The 27,587-nt window shown below is 43.4% G+C and overlaps 1 protein-coding gene across 1 annotated transcript in view; it reads left to right on the top strand.

Moving 5' to 3' along the window:
* Window positions 1-27,587, top strand: part of B3GAT2 (beta-1,3-glucuronyltransferase 2) — a 91,642-nt gene that overhangs the window by 18,321 nt on the left and 45,734 nt on the right. The window contains exon 2 of the mRNA XM_006051062.4: window positions 17,441-17,585. Within this exon, the coding sequence (XP_006051124.1) occupies window positions 17,441-17,585 (145 nt within the window). The remainder of the gene's footprint in view (window positions 1-17,440; window positions 17,586-27,587) is intronic.

Consider the following 27,587-nt stretch of genomic DNA (forward strand, 5'->3'; position numbering starts at 1 on the left):
CAGGGGGCTCCCAGTTCAGGGGGCTCGGGTTCAATCCCTGGTCCGGGAACTAGCTCCTACATGCTGCAACTGAGTTCACATGCTTCAGCTAGAAATCCCACATAGCCAAATAAATAAAGTAAATATTTTCTGGAAGTCCTTAATTGCTTGTGTAAGAGTGGAGACTTCCCTCCCTGTTTCTCTTTTATTTATTTGTCACATATTCTGAATATGCTTTCTACCAAGAGAGTCAGCAATTTTTTTCCTTTCCTTAGATTCCAGGTACAGAGGTGGAGCTGATCTTACTTCTCAGGTCTGACCTGCTGTCAGCATCTTCCTACGTGTCTCCCTGCTCTGTTGTGTATTTCCTTTTATCCTTATCTTCAGGCATCTATTCTAGGATATGTGCTGTGGATTGTTTCCTCTGTATGTGTCTTTATATATAGTGCTTTGTGTGCAGTATTTTAAATGGCATTATGGAATATATTTTTTTCTATTTTTCTGTGTTGTAACACAGAAAAAGATGTATTTTTAATTCCTATTCAGTTCAGTTCAGTATGCATCTCTAATCCACTGCTTCTAACTGTGAAGCTTTTTTAAAAGTTGAAATTCTCATAAATACTCTTTATTTGGGAAATTACAATTTGTCATGAGGTACTTTGCTGTATTGATCATCGTAGCACTCTAGTGCCTTATTAATTGGTGAAAAAAATTATAATCCCAAACCTGCTGCTAAGAGACCATTTTGTCAAAGACTTCGCCAAAAGCATGGTAAAGTTCCCACTTTCTGGTGAATTATGTCTGAGTGGATATGAATCTTGCACAGTGATGACCAGTACCTCTAGCTCCTGGGACTAACTCCCCAGGGAAGATGTCCCCTGGCCCTCCCCCACGCAAAGTCATGCATGGTGGATTTCCCCAGTTGTTTGTAAGGACCAGAGAAGGAACTGACTTACACAGCCAACGTGTAAGTCCATATCAGGAAGTCCAGATGGAGGGCAGGGTTCAGGCTGACTTAGAGATTCAGTGGTGTCATCAGGGGCCCAGGGGCCCATCTCTCTGCATGCTCAGAATGTCAGCTTTGTGTTCCAGCTCTTTTCCTACCAGTTATGACATGGCTGCTGCAGTTCCAGCCATCACATCCAGACATGGCTCTGTGCTGAATTCCTTAGGAGTGGGAAAACCTTGCCCACAAGCAGCCCAGCGCCCAGTGCCCTTCCGCTGATGACTGGAACTGCCAACATTCAGAGTAATCACTGATAAGTTAGGATTTATTCTTGCTCTTGGAAGAGGGTCGCCCTCTCCTCAGTCATGTTTGGCAAGGGGGTGGAGAAGACCAGTCCCTGCTGACTGTAAGTGGCTGCAAGCTCAGCCAGTAAGGAAGAGGAGAGAGTAGGCATTGAGCAGGCAGCCACCAATGTCTGCTGCAGCCTCTGCTGTCTTTCACATCATTTCTGACCCTTGGTAAAGGTTGTGATTTTATTCATTTGGTTCCTGCTCTTTGCTCAGTGAGTTTACGCCTAGCATTAGTTACTTGATCTTGCTACAGCAATGTTATTTTCCATGGTATTTGCTGGTATATAGGGAAGCTATTAGTTATTAGTCACCTCTGTTCAATTTTCTGGTATCTGTGTATCTCTGTAAGTTTCCATGTTCCCTTTCTGGAATAACATTAGATGTTAATTAAATCCTGGGAAAGAAACCCAGAGGATGTTGAATGGAACAGGGGACAGGATTGAAGAGTAAGAAGACAGACAGTATTTTATTATATTCCATTTCTGTGAAAAGAGAGTTTACATCTCATTGTCTAGGGGGAAAGGAGGATTGTGTGTCTTTCTTAGAACTCACTTTAAGACACTGCTGTGTGTGACAGGGGAGCTCTTTAATGTCCCAGAATATTAAACCTGATGCTGAAACTGCTGCTGCTGCTGCTAAGTCGCTTCATTCGTGTCTGACTCTGTTCTACCCTATGGACAGCAGCCCTCCAGGCTCCTCTGTCCACAGGATTCTCCAGGCAAAAATACTGGAGTGGCTTGCCATTAACAACATCTTTTAAGAATATCTTAGTGTTTGGGGGACCTCTTTTCCCCCACTATTCTCTCTGAGAAAAAATGGGAGATGGGTAGTTGGTTTTTATATAGAAAAATTAAGAAACAATAAAAGAATTTTAATTTCCTCACATACTCATAGTACTGAGGAAACCAGAATAGAGGTCTTTAGGGTCAATGCTCGTTCAGAAAAATAGGTTGAGCACAGCCAAGGGCACAGCCGTAGGGAACTCTGCGTCTCCCATGCAGTGACTGATGGAAGGGATTTAAAAATCCAGTATATGGCCCCCAGAATCCCCACCCTGCACACACACACACACGCACGCACGCGCATGCATGCACGCACACAGCACCATAAGATGTATTCTGAGACTGTATTCATTTCTTGAATGCTTTCAGTTTGCAGTATTAGTCTATAACTCTTTCCTGAGTGTGCGTTAGCTTCTTTGTATCAAAGTCCGTCTGTTACAGGCAAAGGCTGGTGGACTACTGCGCGTAGCCATCAGGTGTGGGTTGGCGCTCCAGGTGCCGGAACTAAGTGAGCTGTGCAGTTGGACAAACACGTCCTTTATAGACCGGGCATACAGTGCAGAGGTGAGTGAGGTGCTGTCTGCCATTAAAGACCTCAGGACTCTTGCAATGCGAGCAAAAAGAGTAGATTTCAAAGGGGGAAACTACTTAGTACATTGAAATACATTAGCATGCTGATTTGTGAAAGTTTTCTGTAAACCTAACAATATATTTGATTTTTTTCATTTTTCAGTTACTATTGCCTTTAAAAACTTTTATTACAATTTTTAAAGTGCATTTACAAAACTAAATGTACTCCATTTACAGTTATTACAAATAGCTGTGTTCTCCATGCTGTACATACGTTCTGTAGCCAGTCTTAGACCCTCCCACCCCCTCACCTCTACCCTGCCCCCCACATCCCCTGCCCCACTGGGAACCACTAGATCGCTCTCTGTATCTGTGGGTCTGCTTCTTTTTCTGTTAGTTTGTTGTATTTCTTAGATTCTACATTTAAGTGATGTCATAGAGTGTTTGTCTTCCTCAGTCTGACTTATTTCACTTAATACAGTATCCTCCAAGTCCATCCATGTTGCTGCAAATGGCAACTTTCCACTCTTTTTTCTGGTTGAGTAGTATTCCATTGTGTTTATGTACCACATCTTTATCCAGTCATCTGTTGATGGGCACTTAGGTTGCTTCCGCATCTTATACATTTGATTTTATATACATTTTTCCTTTTTGATATCCAAGTAAGGATTAGCAGGGTTGTTGGCAATGAATTAATTATATTTATATTTTCAGTAAGCATCCAATCTTACTGAAGTATATAGGTCTATACAAGGAGTACTGGAATAGACGAGGTTTATTTTGAGTTTTTAGAAGGAACATCTCTTAACCTTGCTGGCAGGAGAGGGGACGGCTCAGGTTGTGGGGGGCACGCGCCTCCAGAGAGGGCCCTGTTCTCTTGCCGGTGTTGTCACAGAAGCATTCTACCCTGAGGCTGGATTTCTTTTCTGCACCAGTGCCTCCTTTTCTGGAAGCCCGGCATGCGTGTATGCTAAGTAGCTTCAGTTGACTCTGACTGTGACCCTGTGGACTGCAGCCCACCAGGCTCTTCTATCCATGGGATTCTCCAGGCAAAAATACTGGAGTGGGTTGCCATTTCCTTCCCCATGGGATCTTCCACACCCAGGGATCGAACCCTTACATGAAACGTAAGGGTACTGTCTTACATCTACCTGCATTGGCAGGCAGGTTCTTTACCGCTAGCGCCATCTGTGAAGGCTTCTAGAAGCCCCTGAGGAAAACAGAAATTTAAATAGTCCTAGATTTGGCTATGAGAAGTCCACACGGACAAAAAAACTTCCCTGTGACTGATTGGTCTCGCTGACACTCATCTGCTTCCTCACAAGTACATTCAGGCTAAAGCTTTTTAGCAAGGGTACCACAGATACGACATTCCCTCCTCTCCTGTGTCCAGTTACGTGGCACCAGCGGTCAGGTCATCTTATGGATGCTGAGGCCAAAGTGGACCACTTGGTCAAGGGGGTGACCGCCAAGTCTCTCCGTGGTAGAGGCACATTTTTCTTTTATAATTTGTAAGTACCCCATAGATGGACACTCTGAAGCGGTGTGAATATCTTCTTTCCGGAAAACTTTTACCCAAGAGTTTGAGCATCCAGTGATGATTCTTGCTTGAATTATTATTGCCACGCTTTGGGGGCACCCAGCGGAGCTTTTCTCTTTGTGTCCTTCGGCACTTGTTCACTGGTATCCTTCTTAAAGGACAGCTTGTCTCTAACCAGCCCCCCGCCCAGTGTGTTTTAATCTGTCAGTGTCATTCATTCTGATGCTCGAATTGTTTACAGCTTGGCCAGCAGCCTGTCTTTATCATCTGTCATTGAGCAGTTCCTTTGTCTCTTTGATGCAAAACATCCTAAAGTCACACTTTGTCCCCGTGCGGGACCTGGAATCAGCCACTTCTCCAAGGAGCCCTAGTCCCCTTTAGTGTAGAATGGTATTCACAAACCAAGATCTTGGTGTTAGGTGTGTTTATTGCTGTTGGGGTGTTAATAGTTCTAGGACTTTTAATCATGAGTTCGTATTAAAACCTCCAAATGGATTTTGTTTTTAAAACCCCAGCTTCACTGAGGTGTAATTTACCGACAATAAAATGCACTCATTTTAAGAGTAGAGTTTGGCTCATTTTAACCCCCCTCCACAGGTGGTGCACACCACCGGAGATACCTGTTTGCAGGCAGCAGTGTGTGGTGGTCTAATCTGCTTTCGGTCTCTACAGATGAGTCAGCCGATTCTAAAGCTTCATAGACGAGGAAGGATATAGTATGTAGCCTTCGTCTGCTCTCTTTCGCTCACCATTGTATTTTTGTGAATCATTCATGTTGTTATGAATATCAGTGGCTCATTGCCTTTCATTGCTGAGTAGTAATGCTGTATCCATTGTATGGATCATGATCTGTTTTTCTGTTTAAAAGCTGTATTGGGGCCATTTCCAGCTTATGGCTGTTATGAGTAAAACTGCTGTGGATATTAATGTACAAGTTTCGTGTGGACAGGTGCTTTCATTTCCCTTGGGTTGCTGCTAAGTCACTTCTGTGCGACCCCATAGACAGGAGTCCACCAGGCTCCCCCGTCCCTGGGATTCTCCAGGCAGGAACACTGGAGTGGGTTGCCATTTCCTCCTCCAATGCATGAAAGTGAAAAGTGAAAGTGAAGTTGCTCAGTCATGTCTGACCCTCAGCGACCCCATGGACTGCAGCCAACCAGGCTCCTCCGTCCATGGGATTTTCCAGGCAAGAGTACTGAGTAAATACATAGAGATAGAATGAGTGGATCAAGATATTTGTTAACTTGGTAAGAAACTGCCCAGGGGGTTCCCAGACCATTTTTACACTCCTGTAGGGAATGTTTCCCCACATTTGCATTGATACTTGGTGTTGGCAGTCTTTTAATTTTTGCCATCTAGTGAGGTGCCATAGTATGTTACTGCAGCTTTTATTTCTGTAATGACTGAGGGTGTATGCTAACTGATCATTCATGTTTCTCGGATGAAATGTCTGTTCAAATCTTTGGCCAGTTTTTAAACCGTCTGTAGTGGCTAAGCTTTAGGCTTTTTTATTGAGCTGTGAGAATTCTGTGTGTTCTCAACACAAGTCTTCTGTCACATATATGTAGGATATATGTGAGAAAATATGGGATATTTTCTCCCAGTTGGTGACTTACTTTAAAATTTGGTAAACAGTATATTTTGGAGAGTTAAAAATTTTAATTTTGATTAAGTCCAATTTGTGAATTGTTTAGGGTTCATATTTGTAAGACGTTTCTGAGGAATATTTGCCTATATATATAATAGTTTGCATCTGGTAATCCCAAATTCCCAATTCATCCTTCCCCCACCCCTCCACAAAGAGTTTCTTTTTTAAAAAATTAGTATTATTGAAGTATAGTTGATTTGCAATGTTGTATTCATTTCTGCTGTACAGCAAAGGGATTCAGTTATGCATATATATATATGTATATATGCATATATATTATTTTCCTTTATGGCTTATCACAGGTTATGGAATACAGTTCCCTGCGCTAGGCAGTAGGACCTTGTTGCAAAACACTAATTTGTACCTGCTAATCCCAAACTCCAAATCCATCCTTACCACACCCCTCCACAAAGGGTTTCTTTTCTATTTTCTCTACAAGTTCTATAGCTTACGTTTTTGTGCTTATGTCCATGATTCCATTGAGGTAACCCTTATTAATATTGTGAGATAGAGGGGTGGAGATGGTTCCCTCCCTTCCCTCACCCGTGAAGGTCCTTTTGTTCCAGCACAGTGTGTTAAAGACTATCCTTTTCCCCACTGAGTCGTCTTGGCATCTTAGGGGAAACAAGTCAGCCAGGCGTATGTGGGAAGAGCTATTTCTGAATTCTGTCATCTCTTCCATTTACCTCCATGTCTGTCTTTACACAGACACCACGGTGTCTTCATATGTGATAGGTAGAGCTCAGCCAACTCCCCCCAGGACTCACAGTTAAGTGCCCTCAAGCAAGTGACATAATTAAGTGTATCTGGCTGGGTGTTGAGCAGTACTCTTTTTTTTTGTATTAAAACTAAAGGACTAAAACTTCAGCCCGATTTATTTTCATTTACTAATGTTTTTAATTACGTCCCTTACCCATATATTTCTCATAGTTGTTATTGTTTCTAATGGGGTATTTTATATATATATATGAAAGCCTTCCTAAGTGATCAATGCAAAGAAATAGAGGAAAACAATAGAATGGGAAACTATAGAGATCCCTTCAAGAAAATTAGAGATACCAAGGGGACATTTCATGCAGAGATGGGCACAATAAAAGACAGAAATGGTATTGACCTAACAGAAGCCAGAAGATATTAAGAAGAAGTGGCAAAAATACACAGAAGAACTATACAAAAAAGATCTTCATGACCCAGATAACCACAATGGTGTGATCATTCACCTAGAGCCAGACATCTTGGAATGCAAAGTCAAGTGAGTCTTACGAAGCATCATTATGAACAAAGCTCATGAAGGTGATGGAATTGCATTTGAGCTATTTCAAATCCTAAAAGGTGATGCTGTGAAAGTGCTGCATTCAATATGTCAGAAAATTTGGAAAACTCAGCAGTGGCCACAGGACTGGCAAAGGTCAGTTTTCATTCTACTCCCAAAGAAAGGCAATGCCAGAGAATGTTCAAACTACCACACAATTGCACTCATCTCACATACTAGCAAACTATTGCTCAAAATTCTCCAAGTGAGGTTTCAACAGTACATGAACCGCAAATTTCCAGATGTTCAAGCTGGATTTAGAAAAGTCAGAGGAACTAGAGATCAAATTGCCAACATCTGTTGGATCATAGAAAAAGCAAGGGAATTCCAGAAAAACATCTACTTCTGCTTTATTGACTTCACCAAAGCCTTTGACTGTGTGGATCACAACAGTCTCTGGAAAATTCTCAAAGAGATGGGAATACCAGAACACCTCATCTGCCTCCTGAGAAATCTGTATGCAAGTCAAAATGCAACAGTTAGAGCTGGACATGGAGCAATGGACTGGTTCCAAATCGGGAAAGGAGTACATCAAGGCTGTATATTGTTACCCTGCTTATTTAACTTCTATGCAGAGTACATCATAAGAAACACTTGGTTGGATGAAGCACAAGCTGGAATCAAGATTGCTGGGAGAAATATCAATAATCTCAGATATGCAGATGACATCACCCTTATGGCAGAAAGCAAAGAAGAACTGAAGAGCCTCTTGATGAAAGTGACAGAGAAGAGTGAAAAAGTTGGCTTAAAACTCAGCATTCAAAAGATGAAAATCATGGCATCGGGTCCCATCATTTCATGCGAAGTAGATGGGGAAACAATGGAAACAATGACAGACTTTATTTTCTGGGCTCCAAAATCACTGCAGATGGTGATTTCAGCCATGAAATTAAAAGACGCTTGCTCCTTGGAAGAAAAGCTATGACCAACCTAGACAGAATGTTAAAAAGCAGAGACGTTATTTTGCCAACAAAGGTCCATCTAGTCAAAGCTATGATTTTTCCAGTAGTCACGTGTGGATGTGAGAGTTGGTCCATAAAGAAAGCTGAACACTGAACAATTGATGCTTTTGAACTGTGATGTTGGAGAAGACTCTTGCGAGTCCCTTGGACTGCAAGGAGATCAAACCAGCCAATCCTAAAGGAAATCAGTCCTGAATATTCATTAGAAGGACTGATGCTGCAGCTGAAATTCTAATACTTTGGCCACCTGATGTGAAGAACTAACTCTTTGGAAAAGACCCTGATGCTGGGAAAGATTGACAGCGGGAGGAGAAGGGGACGACAGAGGATGAGATGGTTGGATGGCATCACCGACTCAATGGACATGAGTTTGAGTAAGCTCCGGGGGTTGGTGATGGACAGGGAAACCTGGTGTGCTGCAGTCCATGGGGTGGCAGAATCAGACACAACTGAGTGACTGAACTGACTGATAACACTGTTCTGCATATTAAATATACAGGAACAGCCCTCTTTCTTGTCTGTGCGACAGTGTTGCCTCCCTGTGTACAGGAAATCCCCTGCATACAAACCTTCCGACTGTGCATTTCAATGAAGTGAACCTGCATGTGTGTGTCCAGTCACACAAGTAAGTTCATGTGTCTGGTGTACATTGTCATGTGTGTGCATCCTCTACAAGCAGGTGTACTTGTAGAGTACTAGTAGAAGTACTAATAGTACTAGAAGTACTCCAGTACTCCTAGAGTGCTACTGTAGTCTAGGTAGTACTGTACAGGGAAGCACACAAAAGCAAACCACTTGTAGAGGGTGCACACACATGACAAAGTAGATGTACTTGTAGAGTACTAGTAGAAGTACTACTAGTAGTACTTATACTAGTAGAAGTACTCTAGTACTTCTAGAGTACTACTGTACTCTAGATAGTACTGTACAGGAAAGCACATAAAAGCACAACCACTTGTACAGGATGCACATACATGACAATGTACACCAGACCCATGAACTTAGTTGTGTGATGAGACGTGCAAATGCAGGTCCACATCATTGAAATTGTACAGTGTCTTGATTTCAAGCTCAGGATGTCACCTATGAAGAGAAGAAAAGGAGCTACTACCCAGATATATCTGGACCATTTTTTCAAGAGGGTAGATAGAATTGAATCGAGTAAGGAACCTGTGCCATCCGTGTCAGGCGTGAGTGAAATCGCAGCTTGCCCTCCGTCTCCTATCGCTAACGACCCTTCAGCTCTACCATCTCCCACCTCCTCTCTCTCCCCCAGTCAGTCACTCTTCGTACCTGTCCACTTGATGCCAGCCCCTGCATGCCCTATACTTCTCAAGGCACTGTTATGTAAAGGTGTTTTATTTTTTGTATCTGTTTGTGTAAAAAGTATTATATGTCTCCTAGAGTACAGTATTATATACACGATTATTAGTTGAATACCACAGCTAACTTTGTTGGACTCAGAAATTCATCTCACATGCTAGTAAAGTAATGCTCAAAATTCTCCAAGCCATGCTTCAGCAATACATGAACCGTGAACTTCCAGATGTTCAAGCTGGTTTTAGAAAAGGCAGAGGAACCAGAGATCAAATTGCCAACATCCGCTGGATCATGGAAAAAGCAAAAGAGTTCCAGAAAAACATCTATTTCTGCTTTATTGATTATGCCAAAGCCTTTGACTGTGTGGATCACAATAAACTGGGGAAAATTCTGAAAGAGATGGGAATGCCAGACCACCTGACCTGCCTCTTGAGAAGCCTATATGCAGGTCAGGAAGCAACAGTCAGAACTGGACATGGAACAACAGACTGGTTCCAAATAGGAAAAGGAGTACATCAAGGCTGTATATTGTCACCCTGCTTATTTAACTTATATGCAGAGTACATCATGAGAAATGCTGGGCTGGAAGAAGTACAAGCTGGAATCAAGATTGCCGGGAGAAATATCAATCAGATCAGATCAGATCAGTTGCTCAGTTATGTTCGACTCTTTGCAACCCCATGAATCGCAGCATGCCAGGCCTCCCTGTCAGATGACACCACCCTTATGGCAGAAAGTAAAGAGGAACTAAAGAGCCTCTTGATGAAAGTGAAAGAGGAGAGTGAAAAAGTTGGCTTAAAGCTCAACATTCAGAAAACGAAGATCATGGCATCTGGTCCCATCACTTCATGGCAAATAGATGGGGAAACAGTGGAAACAATGTCAGACTTTATTTTGGGGGGCTCCAAAATCACTGCAGATGGTGATTGCAGCCATGAAATGAAAAGATGCTTACTCCTTGGAAGGAAAGTTATGACCAACCTAGACGGCATATTCAAAAGCAGAGACATTACTTTGCCAACAAAGGTCCGTCTAGTCAAGGCTATGGTTTTTCCAGTGGTCACGTATGGATGTGAGAGTTGGACTGTGAAGAAAGCTGAGAACTGAAGAATTGATGCTTTTGAACTGTGGTGTTGGAGAAGACTCTTGAGAGTCCCTTGGACTGCAAGGAGATCCAACCAGTCCATTCTGAAGGAGATCAGCCCTGGGATTTCTTTGGAGGGAATGATGCTGAAGCTGAAACTCCAATACTTTGGCCACCTCATGTGAAGAGTTGACTCGTTGGAAAAGACTCTGATGCTGGGAGGGTTTGGGGGCAGGAGGAGAAGGGGATGACAGAGGATGAGATGGTTGGATGGCATCACCGACTCGATGGACATGGGTTTGGGTGGACTCTGGGAGTTGGTGATGGACAGGGAGGCCTGGCGTGCTGCGGTTCATGGGGTCGCAAAGAGTCGGACACGACTCAGCAACTGAACTGAACTGAGGAACAAATTGGACTTACGAACATGCTCTCAGAATGGAACTCATTCTTATGTAGGGGTTCACTGTACTTGTGGCTCATCGGGCCTGTTTTCCAGGCGCCCGCTTTGCAGGGAGGACTGTCTCCCGTGAGCACAGACATGTAGGTTCAGCTTTGGGGGCTGTGGTGGGGGGTGGGGGGGACTGGGGGGAGCAGGGAGGGCTGGCCTGGTGCTGCTGCAATCCAGCTGCTGTAACTATAAAGGACTCCAGCCCAGTGCATCAGATCGTCAAGGAGGCCGGACGGCTTGGGGCTTTACTACATCTCCATTTAAAACGCAAAACCGCTGTACAGGCCAGTCCGGACTCACCTCTCAGGCCACGTATGGCCAAATGCTCTGCTGTGATCTCTGGTCTACATGGTAACTGAGGGCAGAGAAAGTGAGTGAGAACTTGACTCTAGGCTAGAGAATAAGTCTGCATCATACCCTACCCATCAGGGCTGGATAGAGAAGGAGTAGTCACTCCAGGTGCTCTGGAAAGAAAATTTTATTTATTTTTTTTTAATTTTATTTTATTTTTAGACTTTACATAACTGTATTAGTTATGCCAAATATCAAAATGAATCCGCCACAGGTTTAAAACAGACTTCATATTTAACACAGTTTTGGAATTACAGAAGAACTGAGAAGATGCTAGAGAGTTCCCCCATATGACACAGCCAGTTTCCCCTGTTGCTAACGTTATATATCAGTATGTTATGTGTGTTACATGTGTTGTAATGAATGAATCAAATTCACTATAGTCTGTTCTTTATTCAGATATCCTTAGTATCTACCAGGTATCCTTTTTCTGTTCCAGGAGCCTTTTCTGGGCACCACATTACATTCAGTCATGTCTCTGTAGGTTCCTCTTTGGCTGTGATAGTTTCTCTGATTTTCCTTGGTTTTGATGACCTTGACAGTTTGGAGGAGTGTAACTGAAAGTGTTAGTCGCTCAGTCCTGTCTAACTTTGTGCAACCACACGGACTGTAGCCCGCCAGGCTCCTCTGTCCATGCAGTTCTCCAGGCAGGAATACTGGAGTGGGTAGCCATTCATTTCTCCAGGAGTTCTTCCCGACCCAAAGATTGAACCCAGGTCTCCTGCACTGCAGGCAGATTCTTTACCACCTCAGCCACCAGGGAAGCCGTGTTTTTAATGACTTTGACACTTTAGGGGAGTACTGGTCAGGTATATTGTAGCATGCCACTCCATTGAAGTTTTTCTGAGGTTTTCCCATGATTAGAATATGATTATGGATTTGGGGGAAGCAAAGTGCCATTTTCATAATATCAGGTTAAGGGTACATACTATCTACACTTTTGTATAGCTCATTATTTTGCATTGTTTCTTCTCTAGTCACTGGGAGCTCTTTCAGCTGGCTGTGTTCTTCAGACAGACCCTCACAGATGTGGGTTCGTGTGGGATCTTTGCCTTTTAATTAAACCCTTCCTTACTTTCTGGCACTGCAGGATGATTTAGGCTCATCTTTTGTATTTCCCATCTCTGTGCTGGAATTGGCCATTTCTCCAAGGAGCCCTGGTTTATCTTATTAGAAAGATCCACAGAAGTTAGAAAAGCCCATGGAGGGACAGTGCCATTTGCAGCATATCAAGGGCACATGACTTAAAAACTGTGGACGATATCCTTGAGGTTTCTCCACTGTGAAGTTTCTTCCACACTGATCTCTCTAAAAGGAAGTTACTATGCAGCCCACACCAAAGGAGCTGGGAGTCAGCTCTACCTACTTGGCTGGGAGGAGGGCCAACTACATTTGGAATTTGCAATTCTTCTGCATGGGAAGTTAGTATATTCCCCCATGTGCTGATTTATTCAAACATTTGTTTATATACTTCGGTTATATTTGTGTTTAGTGTTTATTTTGTAGTTTGTAATCTAATTTTGTTGATCAAATTGTTCCACCTTTGGCCATTTGGTAGACTCCTGTGGGCCTTTTTATATGCCCCCATCAATGTGTACTTTTTGTTTGTTTTTGTCTTTTTGAATGTTCCCTTGCTTTCTGGCTCTGAAGATGCCCAGGATCATCTTGTATATTTCTGCCCCAGCCCTGGAGTCAGCTGCTTCTCCGAATACCTCTGGTTCCCTTTATTAGAGCATGGTATTAGGGACCATGATCTGGAGCCAGGTGGGCTCGGTGCTGCTGGGGAGGTCACTGCTTCCAGGCCCCTCAGCTGATAGCAAGGAACTGCGTGTGTACTAACCAGAGTGCACATGTGTCTATCTGTTGCTGTTGTTTAGTCTCTAAGCTGGGTCTGACTCCTTTGCAATTCCATGGACAGTAGCCCGCCAGGCTCCTCTGTCCATAGGATTTCCCAGCCAAGAATACTGGAGTGGCTTGCCATTTCCTTCTCCAGATCTTTCAGACCCATGGATCCTGCTTGGCAGGTGGACTCTTCACCACTGAGCCACCTGGGAAGCCCTATCTATAACCGTCTCTATAGTAAGCTATAACCATCTATAAGCCTCTCTATATGAAGCTAAACATGAGTGCATACTGACATCTCCAGCTCTCATCCACAGCCACCTGGGTCATGCTGGTCTTCTCTTTTCCCATCTGAAAGTTCTCACTCCAGCAGTGGGAAACCTGGTTCCCAGCAGCCACTGTCCAAAATGATCTATTTTATTAAGGAAGGCAGGGGAACATTCCTGTCGGCGGCCTGAAGCACTTGAGTTGCCTTCTTCCTGCAAAGTCTTGGGCTTCGTGTCCACAGTGACCAGTCTTCTCATGCTGTGGGCTTAGCTCAGGTAGATGTCCCGGAGGAAGCCTCAGCGGGTCCCAGACCAGACCAGAGTCTCGGAAATGAACCTCACAGCACCATCTGCTCCCCTTAGAGCCATTATCAGCATCAGATTTAAGTAGCTTGTTTTGCAGTTGATTGTGTTACTGATTTTTCTTTCCTGGAACGTTGGCTTCATAGGCACGGACCTCATCCACCTCGCTCAGGGGCTGGCACTGGACACATATGAGGTATGTGACTGATATTTAGTGGAAAGATACAGGAGGTGTGAAGAGATGTGACATGTGGTCTTATAGACCTTCTACCCAGTGACACAAGAGAAGGGTTGAATATATAACATTAGGGGCGTTTCTGCTCCTAGAATTCTTAGTTCCTTTAAGTAATTAGCTTGTGCCCCTCAGAAGTTTGTGCTCTGTAAATGGTTGTGTACGGAAATCAAAATTATCTGGAAAAAAAGAGAAAAGATCCCGGGCAATATCCAGTTATGTGAAGGACACGGTGTGGAGTGAATAGCGCTGAGCCAAGGAACTGTTAGTTGAAAGAAATAGATGGTGAATCAGATGCCACAAAGAAAACAGACATGATGCTAATTTTCAGACTTGTTCCAAAGAAAATTTATGGATGTGTTGGATCATATAAACATAGCTTCTCTGTTGGAAAATACCGGGTGTTTATGCTCAATATTGGAAAGGACCCTGGGCTCCAGGTGCACACTCGCTGTGTCTTCATCATATTTGCAGCTCTCTTTCCTGTCTGTCTTTAGTTCTAAACGTGGATTCTGCTACACTGAGGGTGATTTTTTTTTTATTGTGGATTTGGGGTGGCTTTTTTGCCACTGAAATTATTAGTTTAAAAAGAAGGATATGGGATATAAAATTCTTTATTGTAATTCTACTCCTTGAGGTTGCCTATAGCATTTCATGTTTCATAAGATCAAGGATTTTGCTCATTTCCCTTTGGAAAAAAATAAATACAACTTTCACTTACCAGTAGGTCTTAAAGGAAGCTAAAGACACTTGTTTAACTTTCAGTTTCACTCTAAGGGCATTCTGATGATAACGGATGTGTGATCTGAAGTGTTCCAGTCCTGCAGCTGGCCGCTAGCTGTCTCCCAGACAGGGACCAAAGCCTTGTAGCTTAAAGCTGCAGGAACAAAGTTGGCTTAAAGAAACAGGGGCTGGTTGCTGGTAAGAGTCACCAGACGTGGAGTCAGGGCAGTTCCTTGCCTCCCTGCTCTCCTGGAGGAGATGCAGACAAACCAGTACCCCCTGCCCTGGGGAGTTTGAAGGCGTTTAGACTGGAGGAGTGTAGAGATGTACCTAATACATCTTGTGGTCCTCCAACCATTGGGTCTGCTCATGATTTGGGCTGGTTGCTTGGGAGTCCTGTCCATTTAACTGGGAGTCACAGCGGGAGGAGTAAGTGATAGAGTGTGGCTCTGGTGTTGAATAAAGAGGACAAAAATGCCTTTGGGGGCCAGACCTGGTCTTAACGTTGTGAATCTTATTAATATGCAAAGTGCTTCCTCACTCTCTTAACATCCAGTGCATTACTCCTCGATTTCAAACTGGAGCTCACACCAGGCACCTGGAATTGTGCTGTGACATAGCTGCTGCTTTGTGCTAAGAAAGTGGGAAAGCTTTTAAATATTGGGAATTATTTTAGCTATAGGAAAATTTTACTTATAGTAGGAACAGTCATCATTACATCCCCCTCCCCTCAGAAAAGAATGTAGCTGCCAAGGACTCCTTAAGGAGCAGTGATGGAATGAAAAGGATGCAGAACAAAGATGGGTCCCTGGGGTGACGTGCAGATGCTCTGTAAATAGCTCTGCTATTTTCCTGTAAAATGCCTGGCACACTCTGTAATGCTACGGTCCTGTACTGCCAGGCCGTGTGACGCAGGATTCCACACTGAATCTCAGAGGCATGCATACATGGCAAAAGCATCTGGATCTTTCTGAAGCTGTAGACTACAGGCATCCCTAGGTACCCATGGGAGATTGGCTCCAGGACCCACTGCGGGTACCAAAATCTGAGGATGCTCAAGGGCCAACCTGGACCCGCCGTATCCACAGGTTCGGCATCTGTGGGCTCCACCAACTGTGGATATGATGTGCTGCCTGTATTTAAATGACTGACATTTTAAAATTTAGCATGCTTGGAAATATAATCCTGCCACATCACCTGTGTTCAATAGTCATTGCTTCTCCTTTAGCACCCGATCCTCTGAAAAAATAAAACATGAACAGATGTTTGGTCTGAGCTACTCTCGGGAATATGGAGCATGCAAACAAACCCTGCATGTTCTAGCATGGCACAGAAGTGTGAAGAGGCATTTCTGTGTTTCATCCTGTTACCCAGAACCCTAGGCCATTCTGGAATCTGTGGGCAAAATCCTTCACGTTTTTCATGGCCCTATTTAAAGTGAAAAGCCAGGCATTGAACCCGTCTGGCCATATTTGCTAGCCCCTGTAGGAGTGTTCCCAGTTATGTGTGTTTTACTCTTTAAGGAAATTTCTCTTTTCCTGTTTCCTGTCTCCTTCCATTCTTTTCCTGTCTGTCTGCCTCTTTGCCCATGAGGTACCTCTTCATAGCACAGCTCATCCTGATCTCTTGCTACCCATGACTCACATATCACATATCACGTGGTGCTTACATCCTTATCAAGAATGTTTCGGCCTTTGCTGTATGCAGGCACAGCCTATGCGTTGTCAGGAGGACACCCACCCAAGTCTGTGATGAGGTCTGCTTACCAGCTTTCCACATTTCAACATTTAGTGCTCCAGGAAAAAGCAGTTCAGGAGCTGAAAAATCACAGGCATTTTAAAGAAATATCAAAAAAAGGACACAGCACTATTTTCGTGCCTTGTTAGACACAAGGCCATTTTGTCACTGTAAGAAAAACATGTATTAGATTTAATTTGGTTTTTCAGTATGCTTGGCATGTTTGAGATATCAAACAAAAAAATGGAAACGTCTCCGTTTTCTGCAGTGTGCAAGGAGACGGGTCTGAAGGTGGAGTGAATTGAGAAGAGGACTGTTTTTTTGTGAACTTTGCATCTTTCCCCTTAAAGAAATCTAGGAGATAACTTCTGGTTGAGGGCTGTCTTTGACCAGAGCCCCACCAAGCACAAGAGCGTGTACCTGGAGAGGACCAGAGATTCCAGCCACTGGCATGGGGCATGCCTCTCTAATTTGGCCAAACTGCCTTTGAAAGGCAGGTGAACTTAGGGTACATTTTTCTTTCTGTCAGTCCGGAGGGTGTCCGTTCTGGATCTGGATCCCATTATGCGTGTTCCCAGACAAGACCTCTCTGTGTCTGTCACAATGCAAAATCAGAGCCAGCCAAGCCCTGTGATTTATCTGAGCGGAACTCCTGCTGTTACTGGACGTGCGGTTCGCTGGGGGTCAGCCAGCCTCCTCACTTCTGGAGGTAACGGAGTATTGTTGCAGATTCAGCTTTGAGACAAGTAGACAATATCTGATGGCCAGAACTTAGCTTCCGAGGAGGTGAGCGATGTTCAGACACTGACCCATTTTATCATTCAGCCCTGAGCCCCTGACTGAGTCCACGACGGCACAGGACAGTGGTCCCCAGCAGGGAATCAGGGAGCCGTCTACCAGCAGGAGGGCTCTGTTCAGAAACCTGCGCCTTTTGAACATCTCCACTCCCCCTTCCCCCTGTTTCTTCTGTGGCTCAAATTCCTTTCCTCCTTCCAGGGTCTTTTCCCTAAGGAACCCTCAACCACATCTCTTTCCGCTTTTGTAGATGAGAACGACACGCAAGGTCTCAGTCTGGCCGGTGGGCCTGGTCGGTGGGCGGCGCTATGAACGTCCGCTGGTGGAGAACGGCAAAGTCGTGGGCTGGTACACCGGCTGGAGAGCAGACAGGCCTTTCGCCATCGACATGGCAGGTGAGGCGTGTGGATGGCGGGGTTTGCTCCTGCAGGGCTGTCCTCGCCGCCTCTCCAGTGTATAACTGCACCGGAGGAAGGACGCTTTGAAAGACTGCTTCGGTTCAACTCTAGACTGTATTACGTTCAGCCGATGAACTATTTAACTAAACCCTCAAAGCAGGCTTTGTGGGTAATTCAAGGAGAAATCGATTTTGGGAGTGATTAGAAAACGCTCATTCCATTTTGTCACCTGTCCGTACAGCCATCAGCCATCCCTTTTCCAGGGGGGTGGGTTGGCGGGAGGAGAGCTGGTGGGGGCCAGAAGTGGCCCAGGCTTCATGGGCTCTGCAGCCTGTACCTCTCTGTGCTTTGTCTACAAGTCCAGCTGGTTATAATATATCACATGTGTACTGGTTATCATATAATCACATGTGTTATAATATATCCCATGTATAATATATATAATATATCCCATATATAATATATATAATATATCCCATGTGTAACATATCCCACGTACTGGTAAATGGAACAGGCATATGGTATAGGCAAGCCTATATCATTTTAATGATTATTGATACATTTAGGGCTTATTGATACATTTAGTAACTAAAATATAAAATTGGATGACTGGTTGTTCAAACATAGATTAACATTAAATATAACTGTCTTCTGAAGTTTTTGAAATGAAACTGTCTTTGATGTTGGTTGTAGACCAACCAACTAAATTGAATAAAACCTACAGTAGACCACAAATTCTAAAATGCTGCTTCATCACAAAGTAACTCATTTTCTAGGGGTTATATAAAATGATGCCTGTGATTACTCTAGAAGGATGCAGTTTGAAACATGAGACTTGGAGGCAAAAAAAAAAAAAAAAATTCACTGACATCTATAACCTAGAAGATGAAGGCAGAGTTGCTTCAAAATTGATCTCATCCATCTTCAGGTCTGAAACAGAGCTCTGTCTGTCAGCCTGGGCTTGGTCAATCTTTTGTGTGTTATTTCCCAGCTGTAGTCAGAATCATTACGTTCAGAATTGTGATGGGATGAAGGCTGTGTTCTGACTGGCTTCATCACTTTAATTCTGACAGTACTATAAATTTGAGGGAGTGAGGCCATGAAGGGGACTAGGGATAAAGCTGCTGGGGAAAGCCTTGTGGATGGCTGCTCCACTGCCCTGCATCACGGGAAAAGACAAGCTAGGGCATCCTAACTCCACATTTCCTGAATGCACACATTTGGGGACCACGTGTCATGGTCTGTGACCCTTCCCTGATCATCCTCTCCCAGACCCTTTCCCTGCATCCTGACCTCTCCATTGCTCTTCCAACCCAAGCCTTACTCCTCATCCCCCAGCTCTTACAGCCCCAGAGCTGAGCTGGCATCTCAACCAAAGCATCTTCCTGAAGGCAGACAGAGAGGCAGGTCAGCCGTATTTGGAAGTCTCAAGGATTCTCAAAAGAGTTATCTCCTCAATGCAGTCTGAGTTTGTGGCTCTGAAAGTATGACTGACTATAACTTATAACATGTCTTTTGAGAATCAAGGTTTTTTTTTTCTTCTGTTCAGAAGTGTCCCTTCGAGCAGAAGACTTGGGTACCATTAGGAAAAGTTTTGTGCTTCTCTGGGACTTGGCCTCCTCATGCAGAATGAGGGAGTGAGTGACCAGTCAGGTCTTCTCTAATGAATTCCTCCTTTCCCTGGCTTCCTACCTTGGAAGTCCAAAGAAAAGTCCAGGTCCCTGGATTCTAAGTGAGGGTGTGACTGCTAACACAGCCAGCTAGCAGATAGCTGGTCCTAATTGTCCCCAGAGCCTTGCCTGAACTTCCCAGGAGCATCTCTGCCCATCACCCTGCAAGGTAACTTCAAGGTGAAAATAACATAGATACCTCTTTCTGGATTTTGCTGTAAGAACTTTATGCAGATGATCAAGTATCCAGTAAACAGTAAGCCCATTGAGTGTTTTGCATTGCTTCCTCCAGAATTTGGATACAAATAGATATATCCAAAAATCAAGAAAGGCACATGGGTTTTGTGATTTAGGCTGGCTAGTGATAAGATATTTGATGCTCTTTCACTGCCAAAATCTCTGGGAAACTTTTCTCCATGACATGACTTATAGTTGGATTTTTCTAAGCCCCTTATTATATTTCAAAGCATAAGAGCTATCATAAAAAATGAGTATTTGCTTATTTTTTATTAATTACCCTTATTTTAAAATAGGAATAAAATTTCTGTCTCAAAGAAAACAACTTTTGAAACACTAAATTCTTTTATTCACACATGAATTTGCTTTGCAAACTAGTTTTCAGCAAATTATTGATATTTTTGAACATCTTTATGTGACAGTGATTTGGTTGATAAGATAAAGATCTGACTTTGAGGCAGTTTGTTCTCATTCTAAAACTTGAAATTCCACAGCTTTGTTTAGATTCCATACAATCCATTTATTCTTAGTGCGACAAGAGGAAGATCTTTTAGGTGTTCTTGTACAAATGATACTTCCCACCTCACTTTCAAGGGACAGATAAACACAGTCACTATCCCTAGAGAGAAGGAAGCAGAAAACCCACTTCCCTGCTATACCCAGGAAAGCCTGAGAAGCACTGCTTTAAAAAAGGTTGTGATAGTTGCATTGGGGGCCTGCATTGGAGCCTGGGCCTCGCTTGGATTGCCACAAACTGATTAAAAATGTAACTGACAGCTGCATGGGGACCTGGGCCCTTGGGCCAGCACCAGCCTGAAGGCCCACATGTATTGTGGAGCCAGCCATGTGAGATTGTTACCCCGCCCTCCTTCAGCCCCACAGTCCCACGAGAGGAACATCCCTGTAGCCAGCCAGGCCAGGGTCCAGGCTCCCACCATCACACTCACAGTAGCCAGCCCAGCCACAGAAGAAGGCACACAGCCCACAGAGGAGGCACCCCTAGAGCATATAGCTCTGGAGACCAGGGAAGAATAGGTTGTGGGGCCCCATCGGACATCTCCTACATGAGGCCACTTCTCCATGATCGAGAAACGTAACCAGCCCACCTAACACACAGAAATAAACAAAATTGGGCAAAATAAGGAGAGGGAAGAATATGTTCTAAATGAAAGAACAGGACAATCTCAGAAAGAGAACTAAATGAAGTGGAGATAGTGAATTCAAGGTGATAATTACAAACAAGCTCATTAAACTCAGAAGAATGAATGAAAATGGTGAGAATTTCAACAAAGAGCTAGAAAATATAAAGAAGAATGGAGCAGAATTTAGGAATACAATAAATGAAATTAAAAAAAAATACACTAGAAGGAATCGACAGTAGATTAGATAATATAGAGGAACAGCTCAGTGATCTGGAAGACAGAGTAGTGGAAATCAAGCAGAACAGAAAAAAAAAAATTTAAATGATGGTAGTTTAAGAGACCTCTGGGACAACATCAAGTGTACTAACAATCACATTAGAGGGGTTCCAGAAGGAGAAGAGAGAGAGAAAGAGGTGGGTAAGTTATTTGGAGAAAAAAGTAGCTGAAAACCTTCTTAACCTGGGAAAGGATATCGACATCCAGGTCCAAGAAGCACAGAGTGTCCCCAAAAAGATGAACTCAATGAGGTCCGCACAAAAATGTTACAATTAAAGTGGCAATTATTAAAGAGAGACTCTTAAAAACATCAAAAGAAAAGCAACTAGTCACATACAAGGGAACTTCCATGTGACAATCAGCTTTCTTTTTGGCAGGAACTTTGCCAGCCAGAAGAGAGTGGCATGATATATTCAAAGTGATAAAAGGGAAAAAAAAAAAAACAGGAATACTCTACCTAAGAATACTTTACCTAGCAAGGTTAGTATTCAGATTTGAGGAGAAAGGATTTTAAGGTAAGCAAAAGTTAAAGGAATTCAGTACCACTGGGCTTCCCTGGTAGCTCAGCTGGTAAAGAATCCACCTGCAATGCAAGAGACCTGGGTTCGATCCCTGGGTTGGGAAGATCCCCTGGAGAAGGGAAAGGCTAACCCACTCCAGTATTCTGGCCTGGAGAATTCCATGGACTCTATAGTCCATGGGGTCACAAAGAGTCGGACACAACTGAGCCACTTTCACTTTCTTTTCTTTCACTTTCAACCAGCTTTGCAAAATATGTTAAAGAGGCTACTTCAAAGAGAAAAGACCACAACTAAAATATGAAAATTAGAGAAGGAAAAAAATTACATTGGTAAAAACAAATATATAGTAAAAGCAATAGATCAGCTGTTTAAAAAGCTAGTAGGAAGGTTAAAAGACAAAAGTATAAAATGGTCTGTATCCACAATAAGAAGTAGTTAAGAAATACACAAACAAAAAGATGCAAAATAATTACACTAAATAGACTAAATGTTCCAATCAAAGGACATAGGGAAGCTGAATGGATAAAAAACAAAATCCATGTATATGCTACCTATAAGAAATTCACCTCATCTCTAAAGACACATGAAGACTGAATGTGATGTCATGGAAAAAGGTATTCCACATAAATGGAATTGAAAAGCAGGGAATAGCAATACTTATATCAGATGAAAGACTTTAAAACAAAGAAGAAATGAGACAAGGAAGAATATTATGTAATGATAAAAGGATCAACCCATCAAGAAGATATAACAATTGTTAATGTATATGCACCCATTATAGGAGTACCTAAATACATAAAGCAAATATTAACAAACACAAAGGGAGAAAATAATACAATACATTACAATATTAATAATAGAGACTTCAATGCCCTACTTATATCAGTGGACAGATAATCTAGACAGAAAATCAACAAGGAAAGTTGGCTTTAAATGACACATTAGAGCAGATGAAATTAATAGATTCAGAACATTTCATTAAAAAACACCAAAATATATACTCTTTTCAAGTGCACATAGAACATTTTCCAGGATAGATCACACAAAAAAAGTTCCAACAAATGTAAGAAAGTTGAAATGATATCAAATGTATTTTCTGATCATAACAGTATGAAAACAGAAATCAAATACAGGAAAAATAATGCAAAAAAAAAACCCCAAATATTTGGAGACTAAACAACATACTACTAAACAACATACTACTAAACAACCGATGAGTCTTGAAGAAGTCACAGAGGAGGTTTTAAAAAATACCCAGAGACAAATGAAATGGAAGCATAAAGTAACAAAATCTATGGGCCACAGCAAAAGCAGTTCTTAGAGGGAAATTAGAGGCATAAAGGCCCACCTCAGGAAACACGAAAAAATCTCACATAAACAATCTAACATTACACCTAAATGAACTAGAAAAAGAAAAACAAAGCCAGAAGGTAGTCAAAGGAATGAATCATAAAGATCAGGACACTAATAAATGAAACAGAGAGTAAGAAAAAAACAAAAGAAAAGATCAGTGAAACTAAGAATGGTACTTTGAAAAGATATATTGATAAAGCTTTAGCCAGACTCAGCAAGAGGAAAAGAGGGGATCCAAATAAATAAAATCAGGACTGAAAGAGGAGACCTTACAACCAACACTACAGAAACACAAAGGATTATAAGACATTACTATATAATGTCTTTACTATATGTCATTACTATAAAAGTTTCCAATAAAATGTACAATATATTATAGAAGAAATGGATAAATTCCTAAAAATGTATAATCTCTCAAGACTGAATAAGGAAGAAATAGAAAATATGAGCAGACCCCATTACCATTAACAAACTGGAATCAGTAAGTTAAAAACTCTTAACAACTAAAAGTCCAGGACCAAACAGCATCATAGGTGATTTTTATCAAAATTTAAACAGGAGTTAATGCCTATTCTTCTCAAACTATTCCAAAATTACAAAGAGAAAGGAATGCTTCCAAACTCATTTTATGAGGCCAGCACCATTTTGATACCAGACACATCACAGACACCACAGAAAAAAGAAAGGGAAAAGAAAGCAAAAATAAATTTATAGGACATCATTACTAATGGACATAGACGCAAAAGTCCTCAACAAAATATTAGCAAACTGAATTCAATAAAACATTAAAATACACCATGATCAGATGGGATTTATTCAAAGGATGCAAGGATGGCTCACTATCCACAAATCAAGCAATGTAATACACCAGATTAACAAGGTGAAGAATAAAAATCATATCATCTCAATAGATGCAGAAAAAGCTTTTGACAAATTCAACATTCATTTATGATAATAACTCATAAAAAGTTGGTATAGAGGGAATGGACCTCAATATAATGAAGCCCATATACAACAAAAATACAGCCAACAGTGAAAAGTTTAAAGAATGTCCTCTAAGATCAGGAGAAGACAAGAAAGCCACACTTATCAATGTAGCAGCCAACTCCTAGCCCTCGAGGTCTTCTGGACCCTGAGACTGAGCTGTGTGAGCTTTCTGCCGAGTTTGTTTTTGCTGTCTTGGTTTCCAGCACGATGGATTTCTTATCACTTCCACTGTACTGGGTTTCCTTTGCATTCAGCTTCCAACACATGAGCTTTCACCAAGTTGGGCTTCTGCTGTCCTTGGCCTCGGCCTTGCAGGGGCCAAGCCAAGGTTGTTTTGGCCAGGTTACATCTGAGTCATGGCCCCAGATATGTTGAGGGAGTGTAATTTCCTCGGTTCTGTCTTGCCACAGCAAAGATTTGAAATGGTGGACCAGTGTTACAGCTTTGTTACAGCTCAGAGTTTTACTCAGCAAGCAAAGGAAAGTACACCCTCGAGGCGGGAGGGCACGCCAACCCCAAAGGAAAGGCCTCAATCTTCTTGGCTTCCTTCTTTTATTCATTTGTCTCCTCCCTGCTGAGCCTGCCCTATGCAAATTAGGCTAGCCAAGACGGAGTGTTTGTTTCCCCTGAAGTTCTCACTCCAGTCAGCAAGTTTTCTTTTGTTCCATTTTTGCGGGCTTTTCCCTTTCTTTGTCTTTAAGCCACCACCATTCTGGACTCCTTTTTCCTTTTCTAACTACCTAACAATTATTACTGACACAAGAACCAAGATACTCACCCATAGGATGGAAGGAATGCATGGGAGGCTGGTGGTGGTCTTTAGCAGCTGGTCAGTGGCCACCCTGCTCTGCCAAGCCAGCAAGACATGGGATTACTTCTCCTGGTTTGTGCCTCAGGCTTTCATTTGTACCCCTCAGGCCTCTGGCCACTGGCTAGTTCTTAGTACCTAAAAGCAGGGCTATCCTCACAATGTTTTTAGCTCTGTTTTGAAGTCAGGGAGTTACTTTCAAGTGACTAACTCACTTTGGCTACTTCCAATGAGGTGTCATAAGAACCACTGCTCCCCTCCAGAGTCTCTGCTCCATAGCCAGCTCAGCAGGCAGACCTTTAAAAAAAAGTGATTATAAATGATGACTGTTCACTTGACAATGAATGGGGAATGACAGGTGGACCCACTGAAGCTCTTTCAGGGGGCTCAGTGGAGGCAACTGTTGAACAGTGCCTTCTTTTTCTTGACACCTTTTGACAAGGACTCTGGTCTGGGTTAATTTACTTGGCAGACCCTTTTTTAGTAGGTAATGCAGTAATATCAGGGCTTCCCGGGTGGCGCTGGTGGTAACCCACCTGCCAGTGCAGGTAGATGTGAGAGACACAGGTTCAATCCCAGGGTCAGGAAGATCCCTGGGAGGAGGGCATAGCAACCCACTCTAGTATTCTTGCCTGGAGAATCCCATTGTCAAATGAGCCTGGATCCATAGGGTTGCCAAGAGTCAGATATGACTGAAGAGACTTAGCACGCATACATGCAGGAGTATCAGCCCAGATCAGATGATCATCAAAGCCAAATGAGCTGAGCCACAGTGGACGAAGGTTTTCTTTGCTCCGTGAATATAAACTCTGCAAGAAAATGGGGAGAGTGACCTTCTTGCCACTTTGGAGCCGTATGTAATTTGTGTTTGGTTTTCAGTCTGTGAGTGATTTGTATGAAACAGATAAAGGTATTGAATGAATGTTCTCCATAGAATAGCTTGATGTGTCCCATAGCACCTTTCAGTACAGGATCTGGGGACTGATGTAGGACTCTGCCCCTGAGTCATTGCAGCATGGCTGACCCTGCAGTGGCCAGTCCTGACCTCAGGCAGATGACAGGGGTGGTGGCTGGAGATTTCCAGAATTAGGTGTATATTCCAGAAACCCTCAGACATTTGCTGACTCTGGGGGCTTGTTCAGCACTTTTCACATGCAGCCTGACCACTCTGGGTGAGGTGGGCAAGCTGGGTGAGGAACAGCTGTGTGCCATAACCAGGGTCCCTTCCTGGCGGTAGCTGGGGATGGGATATCCACACTGGGGCTGGGCAAGGGGGAGGGGTGGGCAAGAGGGAGGGGTGAGGTAGGGGCTGCAGGAAAGAGGTCAGAGTGTTTTCAGGGCCCATCCCACTTCAAATAGAGCAGTTCTGCATTTATAGATTGCAACTTCCCTCAAGAGTTCAGTTGATGATTTCAGATTTCAATTGAAGATTTCCCTCAAGCTTTCATTTAGGACTAAGACCTTTGAAAACCATGTTTTCCCTGATAGCAGGAAAGTCCTCAGACTTAGTAATTAGTTTGCTGAGCATTTATGGGCAGCAGGTGTCCTCAGGAGCTCTGTGTGCTTTCTCATTGAATCCTCGCCCCATGAGGCTTGTATTATTGTCCTCATTTAAATATTAGGAAGTGGAGGCCCAGACAGGCTGAGTAACTTGTCAAAGGCTGCAGTGATTAGATGGTGGAACCAGGGTTCAAACTCAGGTCCAGAGATGGTCCTGACGCTGGGCTTTGAATCCCATCCCACTCACCTACAGCCAAAGAATGTGAGCCTGTCTTCTTCATCCACAAATCAGAGGCTGTGGGGTTCTTCCCAGAGTCAGACCTCACACACAGAACATGGGATACAGAACTTTAGACACCCACCTACTAAGATGATTGGTAACCAGGAAGCAGGATGCACTCAGCAGGGGGGGGGGGCGGTGATGCGGGACCATCCACGGTGGGGGTCACATCCCTGTGGGCAGCTGTGGGAGTGAGGCACTGACTCCAACCCCTCCTTGAGCATAGCAGGCTGTGTTTCTTGGTTTCCTCACCTGTGGTTTAGAGATCAGACCACCTGCCTTGGGAGTGATGCTGAAGGGAGAAGAGACATGTGCAGAGTGCCTGCTGTTCTGTGAACATTTGAGTCTGCACCCCTGTGTCTGTTTCAGGTCCATCCGCCTGAAAGGTCAATACTGAAGTCCATGCAAAGCCCTTGCTGGGGGGTCTAGATGGACGTTTTTCCTCCCCCTGACTGGTGGGCCTCCCTCCTCTTCATTCAGCAAATTGGCTCAGCGGGCAGGATGGCATGTGGAGATAAACATTGGCCCCAACTTTAGGGAAAATATCCGCCAGAGAGAATGGTCAACAGGAGAAAAACAAACCAAAAAAAGATCAGTTAAGAATTCAGGAGCAGATATGCCCTCACTCTTGCGGTTTCCCAGCTGAAAAAACTAAACAAACAAAAATGCAGTTGCGCTTTCAAAAGCAAATGCCAGTTGTAACGTGTAGATTTGCAGGGTGTTCTGTGTGGCTGCCCCTCCTCCCCCACTGGTGCAAAGAGGGAGCATCTGTTTTCTGTACAAATACCATGGCTCCTGGAGAAGGTTAAGACGATTTTCTAACCAGGCTACAGGAGGTGGGGCAGAAATGTCCATTTTACTACTTTGACTTTCCCTGGAGTGCCCCAGGGGGACATCCGTAGAAGTAATTTTCGTATGGAATCTATTAAAGAGGCAAACAGTTCGTTGGGGGGAATGATGAGAATTAAGGGCTGGCACTCTGCTCTGCTAACCCGGGGCTGCTCGCTGAATCTGGCTTCAAGCAGTAAGGTCAGCCAGGTTTTCCCTCCACCCCAGACTCTCTGCACTAATCTCACCTTGGTGCAAATTCGCCCGGCATTGCCTAAACTAGTAACACCACGCAGAGCAGAATACGGGATGTCACTGTCTTCTCACGTCTTCTCCCCCGCATTACTTTCTCCCGGGGAAGTTTGTCCAGATTTTCCTTCCTTAGCAGGTGCACGTC

Source organism: Bubalus bubalis, chromosome 10 (assembly GCF_019923935.1).
Source record: "Bubalus bubalis isolate 160015118507 breed Murrah chromosome 10, NDDB_SH_1, whole genome shotgun sequence".
Lineage (NCBI taxonomy): Eukaryota > Metazoa > Chordata > Mammalia > Artiodactyla > Bovidae > Bubalus > Bubalus bubalis.